This window comes from Lucilia cuprina, chromosome 4 (assembly GCF_022045245.1).
Source record: "Lucilia cuprina isolate Lc7/37 chromosome 4, ASM2204524v1, whole genome shotgun sequence".
Classification (NCBI taxonomy): Eukaryota; Metazoa; Arthropoda; class Insecta; order Diptera; family Calliphoridae; genus Lucilia; species Lucilia cuprina.
Window position 1 is genome coordinate 5804154 of NC_060952.1, and position 25694 is coordinate 5829847.

The window sequence follows — 25694 nt, forward strand, 5'->3', positions numbered from 1 at the left end:
AGTGATTAGTGTTCTAGTCTGGTAGACGGGAGATGATGGGTTCGACTGAGGCACTGGATAAGATGCGCGCAACAGGCCCGATAAAGGCCTAGGTGTATTTCTATATAAAAAAATCTACAGATTTTAAAAGATTTTTTGAGGTTAGTTTAAAGTTTTGTTAAAAAAAACTTGTGATTTTTTGTTTAATTTTAAGTTAAATCTATAAAAGCTTAACATTTTATAAACTATTTATAGTTTTTACTTAAGAAAATCTATTTTGAAAATAAAAGAAGTTAAAATTTTTGTAATTATTTTATAATTTTTTTTTTTTTTTGAGGTTAGTTTGAAAATTTTGTTAAAATCTTATATTTAAACGAGACCTCGGTTTAAAGGTATGTCCAGTGTGTGTTAACATATTTCTTTTGTATATATAGCCAAGTATGTAGATCTATTGGGTTGACTGTTGCTGTTGTTGTTTTTGAATGTTTTGACTTGAAGGGTCATAAATTAATAAACCATTAAAGTGGTTAAAAAATTATCGTTAATTTTATCTCGCTTTGACGCTGACGACGACTAAACTGATAAATTATTACAAAACAGAAGACAACAACCTACCAACCAACCAAACAACCAACCAAACAACCAAGCATCCAACAAAGAGCCAAATGTCCAGCATCTAAACATTTGTAAAGCCACACACAGCCATTTAGCCACTCACTCAGTCACTCACTGAAAACATTTTTATGTCTGTCCATTTGGTCATTCATTCTATGTTTATGTGATCCGTTTTTGGGAAAGTGTGACTTGGATCAAAACACAAGTGAGTAAATGACATACTGATAGGTTTTAATGTAGTGGCTTGACAAGTTTTCAAATAAAAAAAGCATTTTTGTTAAATGTCAAGTAATTTGTTAGATTTTTTTAAAAAAGGGTTTAATAGTTAAAACATTAATTGCTTGTCACAAAATAATGTAAATGTAATGTTTTTTTTTTTTTTTTTTTGTAAGAACTAACAAGGAAGTTGTTTAAATTGTGTTTGCATTTTTTTTAAATTTTCAAAATTTCTCTTAGTGTTTTTTTAAATTATTTTTAAATGATTTATAGTTTTTTTAAATATTTTTTTTTTTAAACAACATTAAGTAATATTATATTGTAAGTGAAAAAAAAACTGTTTATTTTCTTTTCCTTGTAATATCTGTCATTAAATGCCATAAGTTTTTACAATAAGACACAAATCCTCTGTTCACATTTCACACATTCCTGCTGCTTTTAAAACAGGCTTTCTTAAGTGTAGGGAAGGGTAGAGTAATATTCAAATCCAGCATCATATTACAAGGTTTTCTTCTTCGTTTTTTTTCATGTACTTAAATAGCGGCATATTTTTTTAATCTCTGTTTTGTTTATTGCTATTTCTCACCACTTTCCAGACCACTCTGCCAGCACTTGAATTTCATGACAACAAAACACACACATACACTCACTCACTCACTCACTCACAAAAAAGCCGCAAATAAAAAAAAGAGAATGTATCAACATATTTTGACTTTAATGTGACATCAGAAACCACCGACAATGACAATTTGTAAATTATTGATCCTTATGACAAAAAGAACAAAAGCAACAACAACTACTTCCACTAAACCACATGTTAGAAGTAAAGAAAAACTACATATAACTCTAGCTTAACATTTCTGTGTGGTCCTTATTTTGCTGCACACACGATACTCCTGCTGTGTTATAGGCCACAATTATTTAATTGAAAATCCTGTAAATACTTCTTATTGTACCACGTTTATTTTTTATTAACAACTTGGCCTTTATTTTTTTAAGGTTTAAAACCAAAAGTAGCCGCCTTTTTTAGTTTATTTATATGTAGTTGTTGTTTATTATTTTATCGTTAAGATCTTTTTTATTTTTTTGTTAAAGATCTGTTGCCTGTTACAGCTCTTCTATTCTCTTTCTCTCTCTCTCTCTCTCTTACACTTTTACTACATTTGATCTTGTTAAGGTAATATAAGCCCTTTTTGTGTTGTAATTGTTTCTTTTGATTGATGGTTTTTTGTTTCAACAAAACCAAAAAAAAAAATCCCATAAAAAATTGTATTAAACATTTATGTAAGTAAAAATATTTTGCTCTATAAACAGTATGTGGCCGTTTGATCTTGTTATAACATGTTTGCATTTTATTTTGGTTTGTTATAGTTTTGATTAGATGTTGATAGAAAAACGTTTAAACTGTTTTTTGTATTTTTTCAGCCATAACGGTGATTTATGGCAATTTGTTGGAAAAAAATCAGTTATAAAATATCATAAATTTATTGGGAAAATATTTAAGATTATCTTTTTAATAAGTTATGATTGAAATAATTTTGTAAAAAAAAACAATTTCTTAATAAAATTTTAGCTTAAAATAAGATAAGAAGTTTATTACAGAAATATGTCGGTTTTTGAAATTTCAACATTTTATTGAAATTAGATAAAAATCTGTTAATTCAAATCCTTAATTTCAAACATAACAACAATTTTGAATTTTTTACAAATTTTGAAATATTTTGTTTGATTTAAAATCAAAACACAGCAAAAATTTTTTTTTTTTTTTTTAAATTTTGAAATATTTTGTTTGATTTCAAATCCTTTTTATTCGTCATTTAGCAGTTTTTTCTTTAAAACTTAGAAACTGTCAGAAATTTTTAACATTTTTTAAAATTTTAAAATCTTTGGCTTTATTTTGCAATTTTTCTTAAATTTCAAAATTTTCCTTTTAAAAAAAAATACAATTTCTTTTTAACAAATGGTGGTGTAGTGGCTCTTCTCTTTTTTTCCTTTAACAACAAACAAATCTTTGTTTTTGTTGTTGTTAAAGTTTGAAAAAAACTGGCTTTTCTTGTTGTGGTTATTGTTGTAGTTGTTGTTGGAAATTAATTTTTAATGGGTTTTAGTTGGTGGAGCCACGCGAGTTAAACAGAAGAAAAAGATGAAAAAAAAACATTGTTATTCCTCGTTCTTGTTTTTATGATTCTTCCTGTTGAAATTGTTAAAAAAAAGACCAGTAACTAAATTGGGGAAGTAAACCTAAACCGTAGACATAAATAATTAAAAAAAAATCCAAAAAAAAAATAATTAAAAACATTCAGCTAAACTAAAATTGTTAAATTAATGAAAAAATTTTATCAATTGTAAGAAAAATTTTCATAAACTTAACAAATTTATTAATAAATAAATAAAAACTTACACAAATATGACAATATAAACAAAATTTAAGTTATTAATTAAAATACTTTAAAGTTTTAATTAAACTAAAAAAAAACAACGAAACATTTCTTTAATATAACAAATTTTAAACATTTCTTTCATTTCCTTTTTAAACTATTTCATTAGTTTTCATATATTGCTACAAAAATCTAAAGGCTGACCTTCCCCCCTCTTGTTTAAAAGTGATCTTTTAAACCAGCAGCATCTTTTACCAGTAGTTTTTGATCAAGCAGTAGTAAGTGGTAGTTGTTGTTGTTGGTGGTGTTGTTGGTAGTTGTTTTTAGTATATAAATGGTAGCTTAAGAAACAGGTATTTCTTTTCTTTTTTTATATATACCAACTATATAAAATATATTTTTTTAATGAAACATGTTGATAAGAAAAAAAAACCGAAAACAACAAAGAGCTGGGATTCTTAGTTGGTGAACTCTTTACTGAAAAATAAAACATGGTGGCTGCTTAACCATTTAAAAAAAGGTGGGATTTTTATGAAGTATTGTAGAGTTCCGGTTTTGTTTTGCCATTTTTGCTATGCTTTAAAGTTTTTTTGTTTTGTTTTTTTTTGGGCTTAAAACAACCTTTTGGTCTTTAGGATGTTTCGTGAGCAGAAAGGTATTGAAACATGTTGTGTTTTGATTTTATTATTTTTTTGTTTTGTATTTTTGTTAATACTATTAACATTAACTACCATTTGCTACCACAACAATAACAACTAAAGAAGCTGCCGTTCAATTTAAAGCTTAAAAAAATTGTTATTGGTTTTCTTTTAAAGGTTTTAACATGGTTCTGATTTTTGTTGTTTAAATGCTGTTGATGAGACTTGTTTTTTTTTAAAGTAAAAAAAAAAACTTCTTTGGAATTTGTGTCGTATTACGGGCTGGTAGTTGTTTAAAGTTTGTTTTCCAGTTGCTTCTTACAGTTTATACACTTTAAAAGATTTTTGGGATTTTTAATGCAATATTTCGTAATTTTTATAGTTTAAATAGTTTAACAAGTATGTGTCTTAAGTCTTTTGTTTTTAATCCAAAAACTTCCTTCCCTATACAAAACACTAAAGTTAACTTCCCTATTTATATCTAAATTTTCAATGATTTATTGCACAAATTTAGTTTGAAAATTTGTCTTAAAAACTTGATAAGTTAAAAAATAATATTCAAATTTAAAGTAAAAAATTTTGAAAATTACATAAAATTTTAAAAATATATAAAATTTTTCGAAAACAAATATTTAAAAATTTAGTGAAAATTTAGTTCAAAATCTTTTCATATTCCTTCAAAATAAACATATAACTTTAACATTTTCCTCAGTGTATAAATACTGGTTATCTGCTTATATATTTTCATGTTTTATGAGAGCCATGAGAAACTCATTGGGTGTCGTATCATCAATTCGTTTAATTTGACAGGCGCAAACCTAAACATGTCAAAACAACATACCCACAAAATATTATAACAGTCAGCCATCCAGACAGACGTATAGACGGACACACAGAGCAAAAACATACAAAGACACACATACAATTGTAAGAAGACAACAGCAAAAAAAAAAAAGAAGAAAAAGAAGAAACAAAAACTGTGCAACAATTTTGTGGTTGATATTGTTTTTTGTTGCAATTGACCAACAAGGAACGAACTTGTTTAAAACAGGCTTACTAACAGGGAAGACAACAACAGCAGCAACATCAACAACAACAAAAACAGACTCTCAACTAACTAAATGCTTTAAATGACGATCTGTCTGTTGTTGTTTTGTTCAATGAGGTGATGCGGCCATAAAATGAAAAGTTGTAGTTATCTAGCCAACTGTCTAAGACAACATCCATCTAAACATGCTTTGTTTTTGCTGTTAACCAAGTTAACAGCAGCAACATCCAGCAGTAAGTAGTGCGTGTTTTAAACTGATGTTTTTTTCTATGCTTTTAACCATTTCCAATTCGATTTGATTTGGGTAGACACACTAACACATGCTTATAAATCTAATTTATAAAAATCTTTGGAAGAAAAACAACACCTAAATACAAAGAAAGTTTAAAACAAATTGCCTACGCTTGTCATGTTTTTAACAGCTACAACATTAGCAGACACAACAGACAACACAAAAACACAGTCGTCAGTGATTTGTACCTAGAGCATTTCGTATACCAAGAATCACAAGTTATTTCTCTGACCAAAGTCATAATTGACGTTAAACATGCAAAATTAAAACTCGTTAGTGTCAATTCCTAAGAAAATTCACAAGTTTTTCTTTTAAACATTTTCCAAAGCTGTCAATTGTCAGGGAATAGGAATTTTTTTATTTCATATTTTCTTTTTTTGTTTGGTTTTGCAATTTTGTTTTGAAAAAAAAAAAAATAAAAATAAAAACTAAAACCAACTTACCAGATTTAACTGAACAGTGTATATGAGCTCTGGTTTCATAGTAGACCCAATCGAAACCAGCCTCCACAGCTAAACGTGCCAACATGCCATATTTGCTGCGATCACGATCTGAGGTGGTAATATCAACAGCTCGTCCCTCATAATGTAAAGAATTTGCATCGTGTAAATATTCTTCATCCCAACTTTCGGTAACACGTAACCGTACACCCGGCCATTGATTCATAACCGATATGGCCAATGTATTAAGTTTTTCTTTGCAGCGCTGAAATTAAAAAGGAAATAAAAACCAAAAATTATTAAATAATTTTTAAATGTAAAAAAAAATTAAGAAGTTGCTCTTCATTTCTTATTATATTTTTCTTTTAACATTTAGCTTAAGTATTTGTGTGTGTGTGTATCATTGATGTAAGTGTTAGTGAGTATTTAAATTTAGAGTTCATCTTCTTTTTTTTTGTGGCTGCTTGTATTTTGTATTGTTGGTGTTTTATATATTTAACTCCCTCACTCTCTGCTGTTTTGGTTAAATGAAATTTGTTGTTGTTGTTTTCTTTTTGGAGGAAATAGGCGTGGTATGTATGTCTTGTTTAATTTTGTTTAGAAATTCATTATAAGTTCATTTTATTCATTTTGAAAATGAATCTATATTGAAAACTAAAAAAAATATTTTAATAAAATTTGATAAAAATAGAGATTTTTTAAAAAATCTTAAAAGATATGTAAACATAAAGACTTGAAATAAATTTTATTTTATAGTAAACAGCTTGAATTTGTTAAGTTAAATTTTATATAAAAATGAACAACTTTCAATTTTAAATAAAAATAGATTTTTAAACATTTTTAAAAATTAACAAAAATGTTGAAATTTTTTGTTAAAAATTTTTAATAAATATGTTTACTTTATACCAAGATAAATTAATTTCGTTGTAAACAATTTAAATTTAATATTTAACAATTTTTGTTTAATATATTCTAAAAAAATTTGGATTTTTAAATCATTTATAAAAAAAGAAAAAATCTCTTTTTTGGAATATTTTTTTATTTGTTTCTTAATTTCCTTAATATTTTTGTTCTGTAAATTGAAAAAAATGTTATTTACTTTTTTTAATTTCCTTAACTCATTTACTTACACACAAACACACACAGACAATATTTACTTTGACCCAAAACGAAAGACTCAAACAACAAACCTGTTAAGTACCAAAGAACCAAAAAGGAAAAAAAAAAAGAAACTCTTTGAACCTGTTGCGCTTATTTAATAAGTAAATAAAACCTTTACTAAAACCAACAAACTAAAATCCTTTTTTTTTACAAAAAAATCTTTCCAAATCAAAACAATATTTTTTTTAATATTTAAATAATACCTATACGATGATTACTTAGACATATTTGCATTTGTTAAAACAAATAGAAAAAACTTAAAGAAAATAAAGTAAAGTAATACAAAAAAATTTTCTGGCTGATTTAAAATAAATATTTAAAAAGACCCAAAAAGAACTCTTTGGGTAAATTAAAAAAAAAACAGAATATTAAAACAAATAATAAAAAAAATAAGAAATTTGGGGATTCAAAGGATTTTGCTTAGCACACCGCCATTTGTTGTTAAAAGTATTGGTTTATAGTTTTACAATAAAATTTTCTAGGAATATTTGGAAAATTTTTAAATTTCTTTTTTTTTTGGTTTAAAACCACAGAAGCGCAATTGCCAACCACAAAATCAATTATTAACGGCCTTGGTTTTGGCTTGAAACCGAAAAAAATAATTTTTATTTCCAAAAAAAAAAAAAACAACATCCTTGGGTGCAACGAATTAAAGCGTTAGTTTTGCTTACAATTTGTGTACAAACATTACAGCCTTTTGCTATTTTAATGCTGCAACAAGCAGTCAGTCGGCAAAAACAGAATGGCAGGCAGTTTAGGCTAAGCTAGGCAGTCTGTTAGGCGTAAAATTGATTTTCATTTAACAATAAGCATACAACATAAGTAGACAAGACATTTGTTGCTACATAACGAAGTAACTCTATGAATATGTATATAAAACCATCATGTTGGTTTTTATATGCTCTTTTCTTGATTCTTAATTTGTCACACTTGCAATAATGAATTTTTACCAAAAAAGTTGTGTTGAGAAATTTTCTTATTTTTCTTTATTTTATTTTTTTTTTTTTGTATAGAAATTCAATTGAGTTTTTGTTTGTTGTGTATGGTGTTACAAATAAGCGCTTTAATAAGCGTTGTAAATTGTTTATTTTGTTGTTGAAACCAAAACATGTTGGTTTATTTACAGCAAATATTTAAAAAGTATGTGTCTTAAGTCTTTTGTTTTTTAACCCAAAAAAAACTCCCTCCCGTATAGATTACACTAGACATTATGTTTAACTAAATAGAAAAATATTATTGTTGTAGTTGTAATGTTAATTTTTGTGTAATATGCTAATTTATTTGTTGTTATTGTTGTTGTTGCTGTAAGTTTACTTTATTAAAAGGCTTAAAACTTGAAGTATGTATTTAAAAGAAATAGAGACTCTTCTTAATTTATGCATGAATTCCAACCATGTTAAGCAAACACTTTAAATTGCTGTTAAGAGCATATTATGGAAATCCTGAACCAACACCCCCCTCTCTACCAAAACAGGCCATTTTAAATTGATTATTTCCTCACCTGTCCCACAAGAGTGAAAAAAAGAAGACTTCACACTTAAACCTTTAGTTGAACATTAAGGCTGATAATTAAGCTGCTTTTATCCCTTTGTATGATGACTTAAATAAATATTTATTCAAAAATTTACCTCTTTCTCTACCAACTCTAGTAATTATTCCCTAATACAAAGTGTTCACAGCTCAGCTTAGACTGCCTAAGTTTTGTTGTGTTTTCTTTGGCAAGACAACATTATCTTTTAGTTTAAATATTATTTAAATTGGTTGTTGTTTTTTCTTTATTTTTCTATAGTTTTGTCTATAGAACATTAACAAAAAAAAATCTGACAAGAAAAAAAAAAGACTAAATGCCGACGGGTGCGTAAAATAAACATCTAACTCATTGTCCCAACAAAATGTTGTATGCTGTATGCTGTTGTTATTATTATTGTTAATGCTGTTGAAGTCTGTTGATTAAATATGTATGTTTGTATATTGTAATGTAATGAATACTCACTTACAACTTTTAATCATTATAACAAAATGGTAGAGGAAAAAAACCCTCGATCTACTGCCACCAAAGATGCTAAATGCAAAATAATGTATTTGTTCAAAAATGCATTCAAGCATTCACAAAAAAAAAGAAGAAAAAAAAACACTGCTGTTGTTTTAACAAAAATGCTTAAGAGTAAGACTTCACTAAAGGAAGATCACTAATGATCATTTCTGTTTGATTATTGTTTTTTTCGTAAAGGTAAATGTATAGTAGAAGAAGAAGTTTGTGGCTGTTTATTTGTTAATTAAATAAACTTCAGTTTTGTTTTCTTTGTTTGTTAGTAAATACTATTAAATATCAATTGTATTTGTTAATATAAAGTTTTTGTTTTTTAAAAAGATCTATTTTGGGGCGAATCAATTATATATACAGAAAATATTTTGACTTTGTTGTAAAAAGGTGTGAAATTTTGTTAGAATTGTATTCCCTCTTAAATTTATAATTAATAAAAATGTATAAATTGTATAAAAATGAAAAATCTTTAAAAATAAATTTATTAAAAACAAAATTTTGAAAAAAATTTGAATGAAGCAATAATTATATAAGATTTGTTATTAAATAAATTTTTTTTAATTTTAATTAAAAATAGAATTTTAAGAATTTTTTTTTATATTTTTAAATTGTTTTTAAAATAATTAAAAACAATTTTAAAAAATTGTAAAAAATTAGATTTCTATCAAATAAAATTTTGAAAATATTTCTAATTAATAATAAATATGTTAGATTTGATTTATAAAAAAAAATCTTTAAATTCCGATTTAAAATCTAATTTTTTTTGTAATTTCAAATGCAACAAGAATTTTTATGAATTTTTGTAAAAAAATTTCTTTGCAAATTTATGATAATAAAAATATTTTGTTAAAATCTTTAAAATAAACACAAAAAAATGAAAATTGAGTTATTTAGGGGTTGAACAGGTTTGAAATTTTTATATAAAAAATATTTAAATTTTATTAAAAAATTGATTTTTTATTTTTTAATTTTGTTATTTTTAAAAAATTTTATAGAATTTTGTTTTAATTTTTTAAAAATATGTTTTCTATAAAATTTACTCTAGAAAATAGTTTTATTTGCAAGCAAATATTTTGAAGATAATAAAAAATATTTTGTTTAAAAAAAAATGAAATTTTTGAAAATTATAATTTAATAATTAAAAAAATTCAACTTTATTTAGAAAATTGTTCATAATAGAGATCGTTTGGCTTTAAAAAACTATCATTATAAGAAAAAGTAATTATTTAAACTTTAAGTGTAGCTTTAGACTAAAGCTTAATGATTTGCTAGCTTAATTATTTGAAAAAAAAATTCATGAAATTAAATACTAAATGAAACTATTTTAAGACCATTATTATTTATATTTACCCAGCAACTAATTTAAATGTTTGTTTTTTAGTTTTTTTTTTTGTTTCTTTCATATAAAAGGCAAATAATTATTTTTTAGCACTGGCTTAGTTTTACTGTGTTATTATGGTCATCATCATTAAATGTTTGAGGCCAAAAGGAGCTAAACTTACAGAAAAATTAAATAAATTGAAAGTAAACTTAAGCTTAAGAATAGCAGAATAAGAAAATTTCCAAATTACTTGTAGTTATAATAAAAAAAAATTATGTTTGTTTTAATAAAACGACAAAACATTATTTAGATGTACATATATATGTATAAACATATAAATGAAGAAGAATTCAAAAAAAAAGCACTTCATAATGTTGTAAACCACTTGAAGTGCAATTCAAAACATTACAGTAACACAAACAAGTAAATATACATACAGACATATGTATGAACATACACGTACATAAATATCAAACTCCTTAATCGTTTACAATCATTCACAATAATGCAGGAAACTCAACAACTTGCAACAACATAACAACAACAACATTAACAAACATTATTAAACACTTGTGCTATTAACACACGCCAAGGTGTACAACAACATTTAGTATCTAAGAGTTAAATGATCGCAGCAGCAACAACAACAACAAAAATAACAAAAATTCCATGCCACACACATACCAAAGCGGCTTTTCTACAAAGTCTTAGTGCTGAGTGATCGCTTAAAATCTAACAAATTGTTAATAAAATCCACACGAATAGCTGAAAAACAAAATCTATAAAAAAGAAACTCCATTCAAATCATCTAATAAGTGTTTTGTTAAAAAACACAAAACATTAACAAAAGGTGGTGATTACTTGTACTTATTAAATTAAATTAAACTACAGCAACATGCCACCCAACAAAACAACAACAACAACAACAACCGCAACAACGCTGCAACCCATAAAACTTCTAGGGGAGTCAGTTAAGCTGTTGGCAGCAGAGTTTGCAAGCATTTGAGGTAAAGTATGTGTAATCAAAGACATTGATGACACATTTACATCGTGTACAAACATAAACTTTAAAATACTTATAAATGTATATGTTTTTGGTATGTATGTAGATATATCCGATATCTAGTTATGAAACGATTTAGGGTAACTAAATGTTTTAAAGCTAAATAACCTGATTTCTTTAAAAAAAAAAGAGTTAAAATTGCTAACTTCCGTAATTGTAAGTTTTCGCTTCCGTTGACAAAGAAATCACTACAAATTTGTTTTAAATTTGTCTTTAAATTAAAGGATATTAAGTATCTGATTACTTAACAGATTATTTAACTTTTAAGCAAAAAAAAAAGAACATTAAATTTAATTTAATAAACTTTAGCGTTTACCCTTTGCTCGAACAAAAGGAATAAAAAAACAACCAGACACTTGATTTAGTGCATTAAAACACCCCTTTTTTAAAATTACTTTAAAAAAAACCTTAAACTGTGATTTAAGTTGTTTGGTAATTGTATACCTTTTTATGTCTTTTTTTCGAAATAAATTGTGTCATGAAAAAATCCAAAAAAACTAACAAATAAGGGCGCTAAATTAAAGCTTAGTGTGGTTTTTGTGGTAAAACAAAATAAATAAACAAAAAATTATATAAAATTAATAAAAAACTTTATGATTTCCCTTACTATTGGGTCAAGTGTAAATAAACAGAGATATTATTAATCATTTCTAAACTAAACATTAAATTGATTTTTTTCCAATATTAACTACGTAAATTGTCAGCATTAAATAAAATTGTTTATTATTTTTTTCCAACAATTCATTAGAATTTTTAAATAAACAAAAAAAAACTCTAAAGATTTATAATGATGAAGCTGTTAAATTTGAGAAAAAAATTTAAATTTAAACAAAGAAATCTAATAACACACATGCCAACAAAGGAATTTATTAGCTAATATAAAAAAATTATAATAATATTAAGCGATTTTCTAAAAAAATTTAATTTTCTTAAAATATTTTAAAAATAGGATTTTTTAATAATGAATTTTATCATAAATTAAAATCCTTTTATTTTAAATAAAAATTAATTTTTTAAAAAATTTTTTGAAATTACAAAACTTTGAAAAAGAAAATTTTCAAGAGATTTTATATAAAATTTTATAAATAATTTTAGTTGAAAGTTTTTATATTGAAATTTCTTTCAATATTAGAAAAATTTGATTTTAAAGAAAAACTAATTATTTAAAAAATTTTTAAAATTTTAAAAATTTGATGAAAAAAATGTTTAGTTTATTTTTTTTAAAATGTAAAAAAAGGGATTTTCTACAAATAAAATTTATAAAAAAATTTATTTTAAAGTTTTTATATTGAAATTTTTAATTAAAAAATAACCTTTTGATTTTTAATAAAAATAATTTTTTTTTTAATTTTAAAATTTTAGAAATTTTGAAAAAAATTTTTTGATTTTATTTTAAACCTAAGAAAATACAATTTTCTTTAAATAAATTAAAAAAAAATAGTTTTATTTGAAAGTTTTTATATTTTACTTTCTTAAGAAGAAAGAATCTTTTGATTTTTGACAAAATCTAATTTTTTACAATTTTTTTTTTAAATTTTATAAATTTTTAGAAAATTTTTTAGTAATTTTGTTTTTGAAAACCTAAGTAAATACTATTTTCTGTAAATAATTTTGTAGAAAAAATTTAATTTTAAATTGTATTTTCTTATAAAGTAATAAAATTTTGATTTTTAATAAAAATTATTTTTCAAACATTTTTCAAAATTTTACAAAATTTTGAAAAAAAATTTTGTTTTTTAAAACCTAAGAAAATACGCTTTGCTTTAAATAAATTTTAAAAAATAAATTTATTTGAAAGTTTTTTAATTGTACTTTCTTCTGAAGAAATAATCTCTTTTTTTAATAAAAATTAAAAATTTTTTAAAATTTAAAAATTTTAAGAAAAATTTTTAGTAATTTTGTTTTTAAAAACCTAAGAAAATACTAATTTCTTTAAATAAATTTTTAAAAATAATTTTATTTTAAAATTTTTATATTGAATTTTCTCATTTCTCGATTTCGAATAAAAATAAATTTTGACGAAATTTGAGTTTAAAAAAAAATTAAGGGTTTTTTTTTTTTTTGAAAATCTAAGTAAACATGATTTTCTTAAATTTATTTTTTTAAATAATTTTATTTGAATTATATTGAGTTTTCTTACAAAATTAAAATCTATTGATTTTGAATAAAAATTAATTTTTTTAAATCAATTAAATTTTGTACATTTTGAGCGCAACAAAAAATTGAAATGATATTTTTAAAAACTTGAGAAAATATAATTTTATAAATCTACAGATTTCAAAATAATTTTATTTAATAGTGAAGATTTTGAAATTTATTTCATATAACTTTTTTTAAATTTAGAAAAAAAATTGAAACAAAACTTATTTAATAAATTCCCATAATTTATCACTTGCCAAAAAACAAAACAACCAAAAACAAATGCAATTTTATTTTAATTAATTGTTGCATATTAAAACAATGACAAAGAAAATTTGTTAGCCAAACTAAAAAACAATTTGATAATAAATGATGTTTGCCCAAATCCCAAATGAAAAAAAGAAATACATTTCAAAACGATACAATATCTGCATAAACGTTTAAATTCTTAAAACACAAAATAAAAAGGATCAAAATCTTTAAAATGTGCAATAAAATAATGATCAACACCATAATGACAACGATTTATGATGCAACCATAAAACGGAATATTTTTTTCCTGGACCAACTAAATGAATAACTGAATGAGTGAGTGAGCGAGTGTCTGCTATATAGTGAGTGGATTTTTGCACATAAGCATAAATTTTACACTTCTAGGGAATTCTTCTTTAACGGCTAAATATGTATGTACATATATGCAGGTAATATTTATTTATAACCCAAACAATTTGTTAATGAATATTTGTATAATAAATCATGAATGAGTGCAGTGGAGAGCAGTAAATAAAAAAGAAGAATGTTTTCAGTTTAATCCGCGAGATTAAATACAGAAAATCTTAAATTTCATAAATTACATTTAACATGGTATTTTAATGTAATACGATATTTAAACTGTTATTTTGCTGTTGTTCTACACTACAAAATTTTCAGTGCTTTGTTTAGAAAAAAGGGCTTTTCAATCAAATTTCAATTTTTTTTTTTTTTTTGATGAATTATGAAATCCTATTAAACAGAAAAAAAATATGTCTAACAAAACATGTATGTATGTTAGAAAAAAATGTTGAAAGATGTTTAACTAATGATAAGCTTAAATGTTGATGATGTCACTCTTAATTTGTCTACAAATGCTTTGATGTCTCAAGAAAAGATAAGCCAATTGCCCTCATCTTTAACAGGGGAACGAACTAAATAAATCACATATAACTGATCAACATCTAAACGTGGGAACTGTCTTCTGGACTTTTCACAATTTCAATTTCCATTTGATTACAGTTTAACTTCTTAAACAAATAAACACTAGCAGCATACTTTATTAAAAACAAACAAACAAAACTTTGGCAATGGGAATTCTAAAGCAGTAAAAGGCAATAAAAACAAAAAAAAAACAATTCAAATTAATTTTTGCCAATAAAAAAGAATTTTAAATTAAAAAAAACATACAATTTATCAACACTAGTCCATCAAACTTCAATATTGATTTATGTTATGATCATATAAATAAATTTAGCTTAAAAGAGCAAAATAAAAATCTAAACAAATTATTCAGATTTGCATAGTAGAGTGGATTGAAGTCTGTCTGTCTTATCTGAGATGTCATCATGCATATGAAATATTTTCTAACACTCATTTCAAGGGATATCATTGCTTATTGATGGGTTTATATTTTTATTTATTGGAGGTTTTTTATTTGTTGCTGTTATTTTATTACAAATTTGATACTTTTGCTTTAGTTTTGACGTTTTTAAAAGCATTTAATTTAAGTATTACCGACAAGCGGCTCTTGAATAAAATTCAACATTTTTTTTATTAACAATTTTATATTTTATGATTAGTTAAGACTAATGCTAATATCATAAAAGTAATATAGAGAAAAAAAAGTATAATAAAAAAACTATATAAGCATATCAGATTGCAAAGCTACAAATTATTAACCCATTAGGTTGACTATATTTAAGATTATTTAAGACATATTTTAAATTAGCTTTAAAATAAGCATTTCTAAAGTTTAAGTTTCATTCAAAGCTTTTTTGAAAAGCTTAATACTTTAATTTATTATAAAATTAAAAATGTTTTTAAAAATTTAAAAAATATAATTTTAAAAAAATTTTAGAAATTTATAAAAATTTTTCAAATAGAAAATTTTTTAGACATATATTCAAAACTCTGTAAAATTGTTAATAAACAAGCTAAAGTCTAGTTTTAAAATTCATTTGAAAGCTTAACATTTTAATTTAAAATAAACTAAAATTTACCTAATTTTTACTAAAACTAAAATTTTTGTAAATTTTTAAAAATTCAAAAATAAATTTTAATCAAAACTATCTTTTTGGCTTAAAATATGAAAAAAGAAAAAAAAATAATAAAATAAAAAAAATCACAAAAATTTTATTTATTTTTAAAAATTTCTCTAAATTAAAAAAATTTCTTTAAATAAAATGTCTTTTAAAGAGTTAATTTTCCCAAACTAGGTAGACATATGTATGGATGTCTGGCAAAATACTGAAAAATTCTAAAGATCTGCCACAGCACCCAACATACCGGCAAGTCATTGTAGCAAATTTAATTTGCACATTCAATCGCGCCTTAAACGCAAAATAAAATAAAAAAACAAAACATCACAAAATATAAACAAAATTTTTTAATCACACATCAGGGATTATGGCGCTTATCGTTTCAATTTCAAATGAAATATTAAAGAAAAAAAATCATATATATAGAGAGAGGATTAAAAACGCAACACAAAGGCCACTTAACAAAAAGTGAAATGAAATATACAAAAAAGTTAATAGATCTTTATTAATGTCATTAAAATGACGCCTTCTGGCAGTTGAAGATCAGTTTTATGATGAGTAATATTAAGCAAAAAAAATAAGAAAATTGAATTTAAAAAATAAAAAACAATTAATTAAAAAAAATATAGTTTATTTAAAAACAACCAAAAATCTAAATGATTTTCTTAAGGTGCAATCTCCATTCATTGATATTTATGTATGTTTTTTATAACCCTGTTTTGTTGCATGTTTATAATTAATAATCAACATGCTTCTCTTTTTTTTGAAGGAAAAAGAAAAGGTCTTTTTAAAGCGCCAACAAGCGTCAAAATATTATTCTAAAATGCACCATCACTTTTGTTGCTTAAGCATTATGTGATGGACTAAGTGATGCCCATTAAGGTAGAGATTAAATTATAATGAAAAAAAGCCACACAAAAAAACTGTTGGTTATTGTGTGATTTTTGTTGGTTTAATAAACATAGTTGTGTTGCTAGAGGTCCAGAAAAGATCCGTCAACACAAACCAACAAAAAAAATACAAAATCATGTTCAAATGCGCAGTGTATAAAAATTAAATAAGATTAAAATACTTGTAGCCCCCCAAAAAAAAAATCTGTTAAGAAAGAAAAGAATAATGACAACATGCAATCTAAAGCAGATAATAACAACCAAAACAAGCATCTACTATAAAAATAACATAAAAAAGTAAGAAACCTTTGGGAACGTAGAAAAAAATTTAAACCAGCAAAAGGAAACAAGCTTAAATGCATATGAGTTTGTAGCTAAACTTTTTTTTTAATCTCTTAAATCAAACAAATAAAATTCCTAAGAAGTTGAAAAGACTTTATGTCAAAAAATTGCTTACGAAAAAAAATAATGTTAATAAATAGAGAATTTATAAGCAAACATCACTCATCATTTTTAATCATTTGAAAATGTTATGACAAATTTCAATTAAGCAAACTGCCAAAAAAGAGAAGCTTTTGATCTACTTAGATCATTTGGCAAAGATTAAAAAATAACTTCGAAAAAAATTTTAACCCAATAAAGGTTATTTGCGAAAGAGTTTATTTTATAGAAAACTCTTTCGCAAATAAATAAAATTTCTTTTGTATTTTTTTAATAATATAAATCTTATTTATCTCCTTAAATGTGTTAAAATAAAGTTATAGTTTCAAAATTTGTTTATTTCATAGAAAACTCTTTTGCAATTGTATAAAATTTAAGTTTTAGAAATTTTTTCAAATTTTAAAATTTGTAGAAATTTTCAAAAATTTGGTATTTTTTATTTAATATTGAAAAAAAACCTTTAAAATGTATAAAATATACAAATGTTAATTATTTCCTAAAATGTGTTAAAATGAAGTTATAGTTTCAAAATTTGTTGATTCTACAGAAAACTATTTCAGAATGTTATAAAATACAAATTTACTCAATTTAAAAAAGTTTTAAAATTTTTACGATTTTTTAAAATCGTGTATTTTTCACAGTAAAAAAAAATTTTTAAAAATTAAAATTTTTAATTGAATTACAAATTAACAAACAATTATGCAGAAAAATTTAAAAATAAATATATTTTTCAGAGTATAATCAAATCCAGAACGTTATCCAATTTTTTAAAAATTTTTTTAAGTTTTGAAAAAATTTGATATTTTTTTAATAAAAAAATTTTAATTTCTTAATCTTAAAAAAATGTATTAAAATAAAGTTGGAGTCTTGAAATTTGTTTATTTTATAGAAAACTATTTCAATATTTTATAAAATTTAAATTTAACTAATTTGAAAAAGTTTTGAAATTTTGTCGATTTTTTAAAAAAATATAAAATCACCAAAAAAAAAAATAATTTTTTAAAAATTTTTTTTGTAAAATATGAAAAATAAAAGCTAAAGCTCTAAAATTTTAACATTTCAGAGAACACAAATTTATTGCATTTTAAAATTAAAAATCAGTAGTTTTGAAAAGAAGTAGTTTTAAAGAAAACTGTTTCTGTTTCAAAATTAGTTTTTCTTTCTATTTTTCCTTGTTATTGTTTCAACCATAAGATAAAAATCCTTAGCTCATTGAGCTAAGAGTTTGTTTTCACAACAATTTTTCTGCTTTACAAAAACCAATGTCAAATAGTAGTTTAAACAACGACTAGTAGTCAGCAGTAGTCACAATAAAAGCAGTTAAATTTTGTACATCCTTGACATTAAAGTGTGTGAATGTCCTTGCTAGACACAAACGTTTAACATAAAAATTATTTGTACTGTGTCTTTTTAAAAGGTTACAAAATGTTTTTACGCACAAAAAGAGAACATAAGCAGTAGTAGTAGTAGTTGTTATAAGAGAAAAGTAATTGAAAAGTGACCCTGAAAATTGGCGACCTCGAATTGTAGTTAATGAAACGAAACTAAACGCGATTTGTTACACATTCTGCTACTATTTTATAATTTTAAACAAATATATATATATATATATATATATATATATATATATATGTAAACCTGTGGTACACTGTGACTTATGACCTTGTTGTAGAGTTACAAAAAAGGATGCTTTATTTGTATTAAAAAAATATTTATATATATTTTCATTTGTAACCTTGACTATTTGTCTGGGTGTTTATAGTTTTGGCGCATTTCAGATTTGGAAAATTTTTTATTTAATCGAACTTTTGTCAAACTGTTAACTGTTTCACACTGTGTTTGTTTGAGTCTTAAGTTATATAAATATAAATTCAAGGTTTTGGCAACTGTAACTTGTTTAAATACTACTGTTTTATTAATATTATTATACATAAAGTCAATTTAATTTGAAGGACAATTTTGTTCGAGCGACACGCGTCTGCTGCCATAAATATAATTTATTGTTTAGATTTTTGTTATTATTTACAAACAGCTGTAAAAATCTACGCTATTAAATTTTTAAGTTTTTTTGTAATGAAAATTTATATGAGCAAAAATGTCTATAAATTATCTACAAAAAAAAAACAAATGTTTTATTTTGTTTAGTTTTTGTGCAAAAAGGGTTAAGTGTCATTTGTTTCTAAAAAAAGAATTATGTTTGAGTTTATTTTATATAAAGGTAGTTAGCACTTTTTGCTTTTTGTTTATATTTTTTTATTGACTTTTAAGCGTTTTAACTTTCCTACCTGGTTTTGTCAAAATGATAAGATAAGTTTTCTTAAAGCATTTGTATTTATTGCAATACACAGAGAAAATTTTTGAAAAAATTTATAATAAATAATAAACAAACAAATTAAAAGAAAGTTTTGTTTTATTTAAACAAATGTTTCTTTAATTATTATTTTTCTTAAAACAAATTTTCTAAAAAAAATTAATTGAGTTTTTTTTCGCTCAGTGTATTTGGCTATTAGTTTGTAATTATTTAGTAGTTCATAAAAGAAAATATGTTTATGAATGTCTGTCATGTTTGCTATTAACAGTTAATATTATTTTATGACCGTGTATTTCATAGAAAAACAGTTGTAAATTGTTTTGTGTTTTTTATCACCTGCGATAAAAAATATGCTCATTTTTGCAGTTTATAGAAAATTGCATTAAAAAATGTTTTCATTATTAAATGTTTTGCAGTTAAAATGTAATAAACTATAAATTTTTTGAAGTTTTAAATAAATTAACAGCTTAAACTTTAGTTAAACTAAGTTTTATTTAGTTGAAAACAAGATTTAGCTGCTAAAACTGCTATATCATGTTTAAACAGTTTAAACTTTAACTAAAGTTTTTGATTAATTTAAACTAAAGAAAAAACTTAAGGTTAAGGTTTATTAAACTTTTTGGTTAAACACACACAATCTTAACTAAAGTTTAAGATTAGGTTAAGCTAATGAAAAGCATTGTGTTTAAAACAAAAGTTTATTAAACTTAGTAAAAACTAAATATTTAAAACTTTGGAACAAGTTTAGTTTAAAGTTATAGTTTAAATTTTAAACTTAGATAAGCTTAATTTTGTTATTTAACTGTTTTAACATTAAAACAAAAAACTGCCCCCTTTTTAACATGAACCCATTTCCTCAATTTTTCGATTAATTTATAACAATTTGTTTAAATAACAATTTATCTGCTTTGTTAATAAACAATAATTTTAAATTAAACAAATACAAAAATGTTTCTATTTATCATTTGTATAAATTTGCAATTGGATCAAAATGCTTATAAAAGAAAATAATAATTGTTTAGATTAAAAGTTTATTGCACCGTTTAAACAAAAATTTAGAACCCACTATGGCATACACTCTCTTTACAAATGAATCTTGGCGACAAACAGCAAATATATGGCAACAGGAAAAAATGCAATAATAACAACACAACAACAACTATAATAATATTTATAATGAAAATAAAATGTTTATCAATAGTATTAACAAATAATTAAGATCAATACAGAAAAAAAACGAAAATAAAAAAAAAAATATAAAACACAGTGAAAAAAATTATCTGATTTTAAAAATACTATATTTTATTGGAATTTTTCTCAGTGTAATTAAGTATTTGTACTTAAGTGTTAAGTATTTATAGTTAATCCCTAATAAGTAATTTTTTCCCGGTCATTTAATCATTAAATAATATGCGCGATAAGATAAATCAATAAAATTTCTTAGGAATTTTGCAAAAAGAAAAAAAATTTGAAAATACTTACCCTGGTCATAACATGATCGGCACCGGTACCCTCTTCATCCTTAAATATAATATCTCGATTATTGTTAAATTCCAATTTTTTAAATTTAGCCGAATCACGATTGATGGCACCTTCGCTAATACCCGAAGCTCCCAATGTTTGTTCGGACATATTTGGTACATGCTGTTTAAATACTAAAGGGGTTAATTTACGTTTTGGTCTAGGACCGCCAATACCTCGACCGGGACCACAACCTGCGGCTGTTGAGAATAGATTCAATAAAAGCAGGAAAGTGCATAGGCGTTTTAGGGTTAAGATCGTTGAAGAGCTGGTTGTTGTAGTGGCAGAGGTATTATTATTATTGTTACTGCTTATTTTGGATGTTTGTGGGCTGTAGCTGTGTTGTTTTGTAGAGCTGCTGCTGTTGGTATTTAAGGCCGCTGAGGAGATGTAGGAGGAGCAGTGGTTGAGGCAGATGTGACAATTTTTGCAAGTTATATCATTAGAGCCTTCTAGGCAGGGTACTCGTAATATGAATTCCATTTTGTTTGTTTTATTAAATTTTTCTTTTTAATACAATAATCCCCGTTTTAGGTTTTTTATTAAGTTTCTTTTTTACTTTTAAAACACTTTTTTTTAAATTAAGAGCATATTATTTTCTTTTAATTTCTTTAGAATTTATTTAAAATTTTTTCTTAAATAGCACAAACTTTCCTATTGATTTTTAAAAGCTCTTTTTTATATTTATTAATTATTTAAAAAAAATCTCATTTATTTGCAATTTTTTTCTTTAAATCCTCAATAACACTTTAAAAACTTTTTTATTTTCATTAAAAAAACATTTACGTTAAAATTTCTTTCTTTTTTTAAAAATTTTTAAAAACTGTTATATTTCTTTTAAACTACTATATATATTTAAGTATATATTTTGAACACGCTCAGAACGACCGTTGCGCTCGCTTACTGATTGACAAATGACATTACTAAACGAGGGTGCTTTCAAGAACCCTGTACGCAACGAATTTTTTCGTTTCAAAACTTGTTGTTGTAATTTTTCTGCTGTTTATCCTACTCTGCTGGCTATTACTGTTATCTGCTTAAAAATATTTTCATACACAAATACTGCAACAACAACAACATCAACAACGACAACAAGAGCAACAGCAACCAAAGTTATTTACTTACCTTTTAGTATCTTTTACTCTACACTCAAAAAATCTCAAAGAATGAACACTCTAACTATGTTCACTCATTTAAATATTCATACAATGTAAATTCCCTTAGAGTTCATTCAATCAATTTAGCAGATTCATTCAATCTTTATCATGCCTGTGCGTAATTCTCTTCTTAGAAAACACTCAAGATATGAGTGTTCATTTCTTTAATATAGTTTTCAGTCAAAATGAATGAAGAATGCACTATGAACAAAATGAACTCATTTGCAACACTCTATACACTTACACATACTAAGAGTAGAAAAATATGTTTACCCATACCAGCTATCAGAAAGAGACAACTATCTCTCATTTGTTCATTTACATTATCAATATACTCAATAGTTTACCTTTACAACAACAATAACATACAATAAACTATACCTCATTGTTACTCTCTCTCTTTCCTTAGGTGTATTAGTATGTTCCTATTAAAGTTTATTGGTATTGGTCCACAAACAAAAACCTTAAATATTGGTAATACTCAATATGTTTTTTACTTTAAATTTTTTTCATATAAAATATCATCTTTTTAGTTTTTCGGTATTTTTGCTTACATCTTCTTTTATATGATTTGTTTTTTCTTTTGTGGTTTTGCCAATTGGATATGCCGATATTTTTTCTCTTCACCCATGTTTTTTTATATTAATTTTCATTTAACTGTTTTTTAGTTGTTATCAGTTTCAAATTGTTTTTAATGTTTTATTTTTTCCAGTTACATTGTCACTTTGATGAGTGAGTTCTTGTTCAATTTAATAGGGAGTTTTTTCACTTCTTTTAAGTGAATGAACATTGAAAGTTCAAACATCTTGTTTATGTATTAAAATTAACGGTTTATTTTCGATTTTTGACATATTTTTTTTGTTTATATACATATATACATACATTTTTTCCGTGTTTGAAATACACTTGAGAAAAAAATTGTGTTAGCTGTAAAATTAACATAAATTTGTATATTGACACTTTGGTAAAGCATCTAAAGTGTTGTTTATTTATTTTTTCCAAACATTATACAAATTAATTGAAAATTGGAAATAAAGAATTTTGGAATTTGTTCTAAAATCATTATAACTAATACAAACATTACCATATTAGTTTTAATTTTATCTTTTGAACAACATCTTTAGAACTACTATAACCCTTTCTCGGCATATTGTTGTGATTCAAAAGTATCTCTAATGACTTTTCAAAGATTGTTTAAAAAATCAAAGCCAATTCCAATTTATAAACTACTTCTCAAAATTTATATCAATCTAACAATTACAAACCAACATATCGCAGAAATTAACTTGTTTTAGAACTATTCTAAAGTTAATATTATATAAAGTTTCTCTAAACAAGTTTCGAGAATTGTTCCATAGAAATAAATGCTTCTACAGAAGCAAATATTAGTAATATTTACAGGAATCCATACAAACTTAGTTGAGAACCTTTATTTATCTCCCATGAATGAATGTCTAAGTGCTTTACGTGAGTACCTGACATGATGCCCTACCCCACGGTGGTCTTTTTCATCCACTGGGTAGACTTGAACAACGGCCTACCATCGCCCCTGAATCCTTTAATGAAGAGCTCAGGGGCATTTTTTGTGCATGGATTGGACCGGTCCATGTACAAGCACTTTGTTGAAGTACTCGAGCTATCCCCAGCATATGTGGGTATCACATAACGCGATCGGCATCCCAAAATCGATCGGTATCCAACATATGCCGCTTTGTACACAGATCTGTTCAAAGAAAGAATTATCCAAATCCACTACGTGGATCCCGAAGGAACCTCAAGGACTGATATATCCTATCCACTACGTGGATCCCGAAGGAACCTCAACCAACTGACCAGCCAGGACATAGTCCTGCGGGCAACTGGCCACCCGTAGTACCAGATTATGCGGTGCTCTGGTTTGACTTCTTTTAATCTATGCAAGGACTAAGCCATTTTGCAGTAGACTGTACCAAGGTAACATGCTCCCGGAGGAAAAACTCCCATGAATATGAAATGATCTCTTTAGTTTTATATATAAAGGCTAAAACATCCAACCGATTGTTGAGAAATTTTAAACACCATTAAATCTGAAAAGAACTATAGGATATTACAAAAGTCACTTGGTAAACTCTCAAAGCTATATAAACAAATTTATTTCTAAGTACGTATATGCATGTATACTATATTCACAGACCTGATCCACATTGTATAAGTTGAATCCAGAGTGTTATATTCGTCTATTCGGAAGTGGTCCTTTGCTATTTGATCTTGATTTTATTAAAATTGAATCATACAGAATTTAATTATTGTTAAATGAAGATCAATACTATTTTTGGAATAGTGGATGTAATGGGGGTAGGATATATTTTGCTGATGGATCCCCTATATACCGATCCATATAAATATTTGTAGTATTATTTTGGTTTCTATAGAATTTATAGCGAATTTCATACTTATAATAGCATTTTTAAGGCAGTAATGAGCTGTAAAGTCATTTTCTGAAGGAGCATATGGGTGTAGGGTCGACGTTGAACAGATTCTTATAAAATTTGGTAAAATTTTTGTTTATTTGCATTTTTTATTGAACCAACCTTATAAGATTTAGTAAATAGGTTGTTATAGAACTTGTATATCACTATAACGAAATTTTAAAGAAATTCAGAAATTTTCTTATAAAGACTTTTGTGGGAGTTAGGACTATTGAACTATTTTCATTAAATGTGGTAGGGAAATTTTGGTTTCTATAAAACTTGAGTTTCATCGTTGAACTGCCGTTTTTAAACTAAATCATATACCGATATGGTCCATTTACAATGCCAAATATCAAGAGACTGTAAAGTTGCAGCTCCCTAGCTCATTAGAACGAACAGACTAACATGATCAGTTCGTCTTAGAATTTAATGAAAAATCAGAATATATGTATGGGTCTACAATCAATATTTCGATGCATTAAAAGGGGAATGCCAAAAACAATATACTCTCCATCTTTTTAGATTCTGGGTATGAAACTAAAAACCTTGTTTTATCGAATACATCAATAGCTGTATTCTTATATGAAACTATATCTGATATCAACCTAAAAAGACAAATAAATTCCGGACTGATTTACATGAAACATTTAATATCAAAAGAATATTTAATAATAAATAGTCTTACAAGAAGTCATTAAAAATACACGATTTATTAACTTATTTATTTGCTCTTTTAATTTGTAACTTTCTAGGATGAACAAGAAGTTCGTAATTTTTTTTTTTAAACTCTGGCGAATATCGATGTCCAGTCTTTGGTACTTCCGCAACAGAACTTGACCATTTAATCGAACACTTAATAAACAACAATCATTTACCATTCGAAATTTCGTTTCGTCTGATATTTCGTTTATATGATGTGATCCCTAAAAATCTTAATCATGGGATGCATAGTCCAATTTATAAGGTATTTATATTTTTCATGAAAAGTTGAATAAAAATTCATTTTACATAGAATAAGAGGTGTTGTAATTCCATATTGTTTCTATATGAAGGAGGATCAAAACATTCTCCACATGTAAGATCAGCTTACCTCCTAAATAGTATTATTCTGATCTTCAATTTTACAAAAAAAAATCCTAAAGCATAACAATCCTAGAATACATTTTCATGGATCTGCAAAGTTTTCTCTGGTGTCTGGTCTCTAGTGTATTGTGATTCGTTTACGGTTACTAAACGGACAAAAAATTCGTCCATAATATTGTTGAACAACGTCAAATTAAAGTTATATACAACGCTTAG

At 24.8% G+C, this 25694-nt stretch overlaps 1 protein-coding gene across 1 annotated transcript in view; it reads right to left on the reverse strand.

Annotated features, from left to right (window-relative positions):
• The window catches only part of LOC111676057 (protein hedgehog), a 24143-nt gene extending 2752 nt beyond the window's left edge, over window positions 1-21391 (reverse strand). Inside the window, exons 1-2 of the mRNA XM_023436940.2 lie at window positions 20750-21391; window positions 5610-5871 (exon numbers count right to left, since the gene is read on the reverse strand). Coding sequence (XP_023292708.2) covers window positions 5610-5871; window positions 20750-21271 — 784 coding nt within the window. The 5' untranslated portion in view covers window positions 21272-21391. The remainder of the gene's footprint in view (window positions 1-5609; window positions 5872-20749) is intronic.
• Window positions 21392-25694: the final 4303 nt, after the last annotated feature.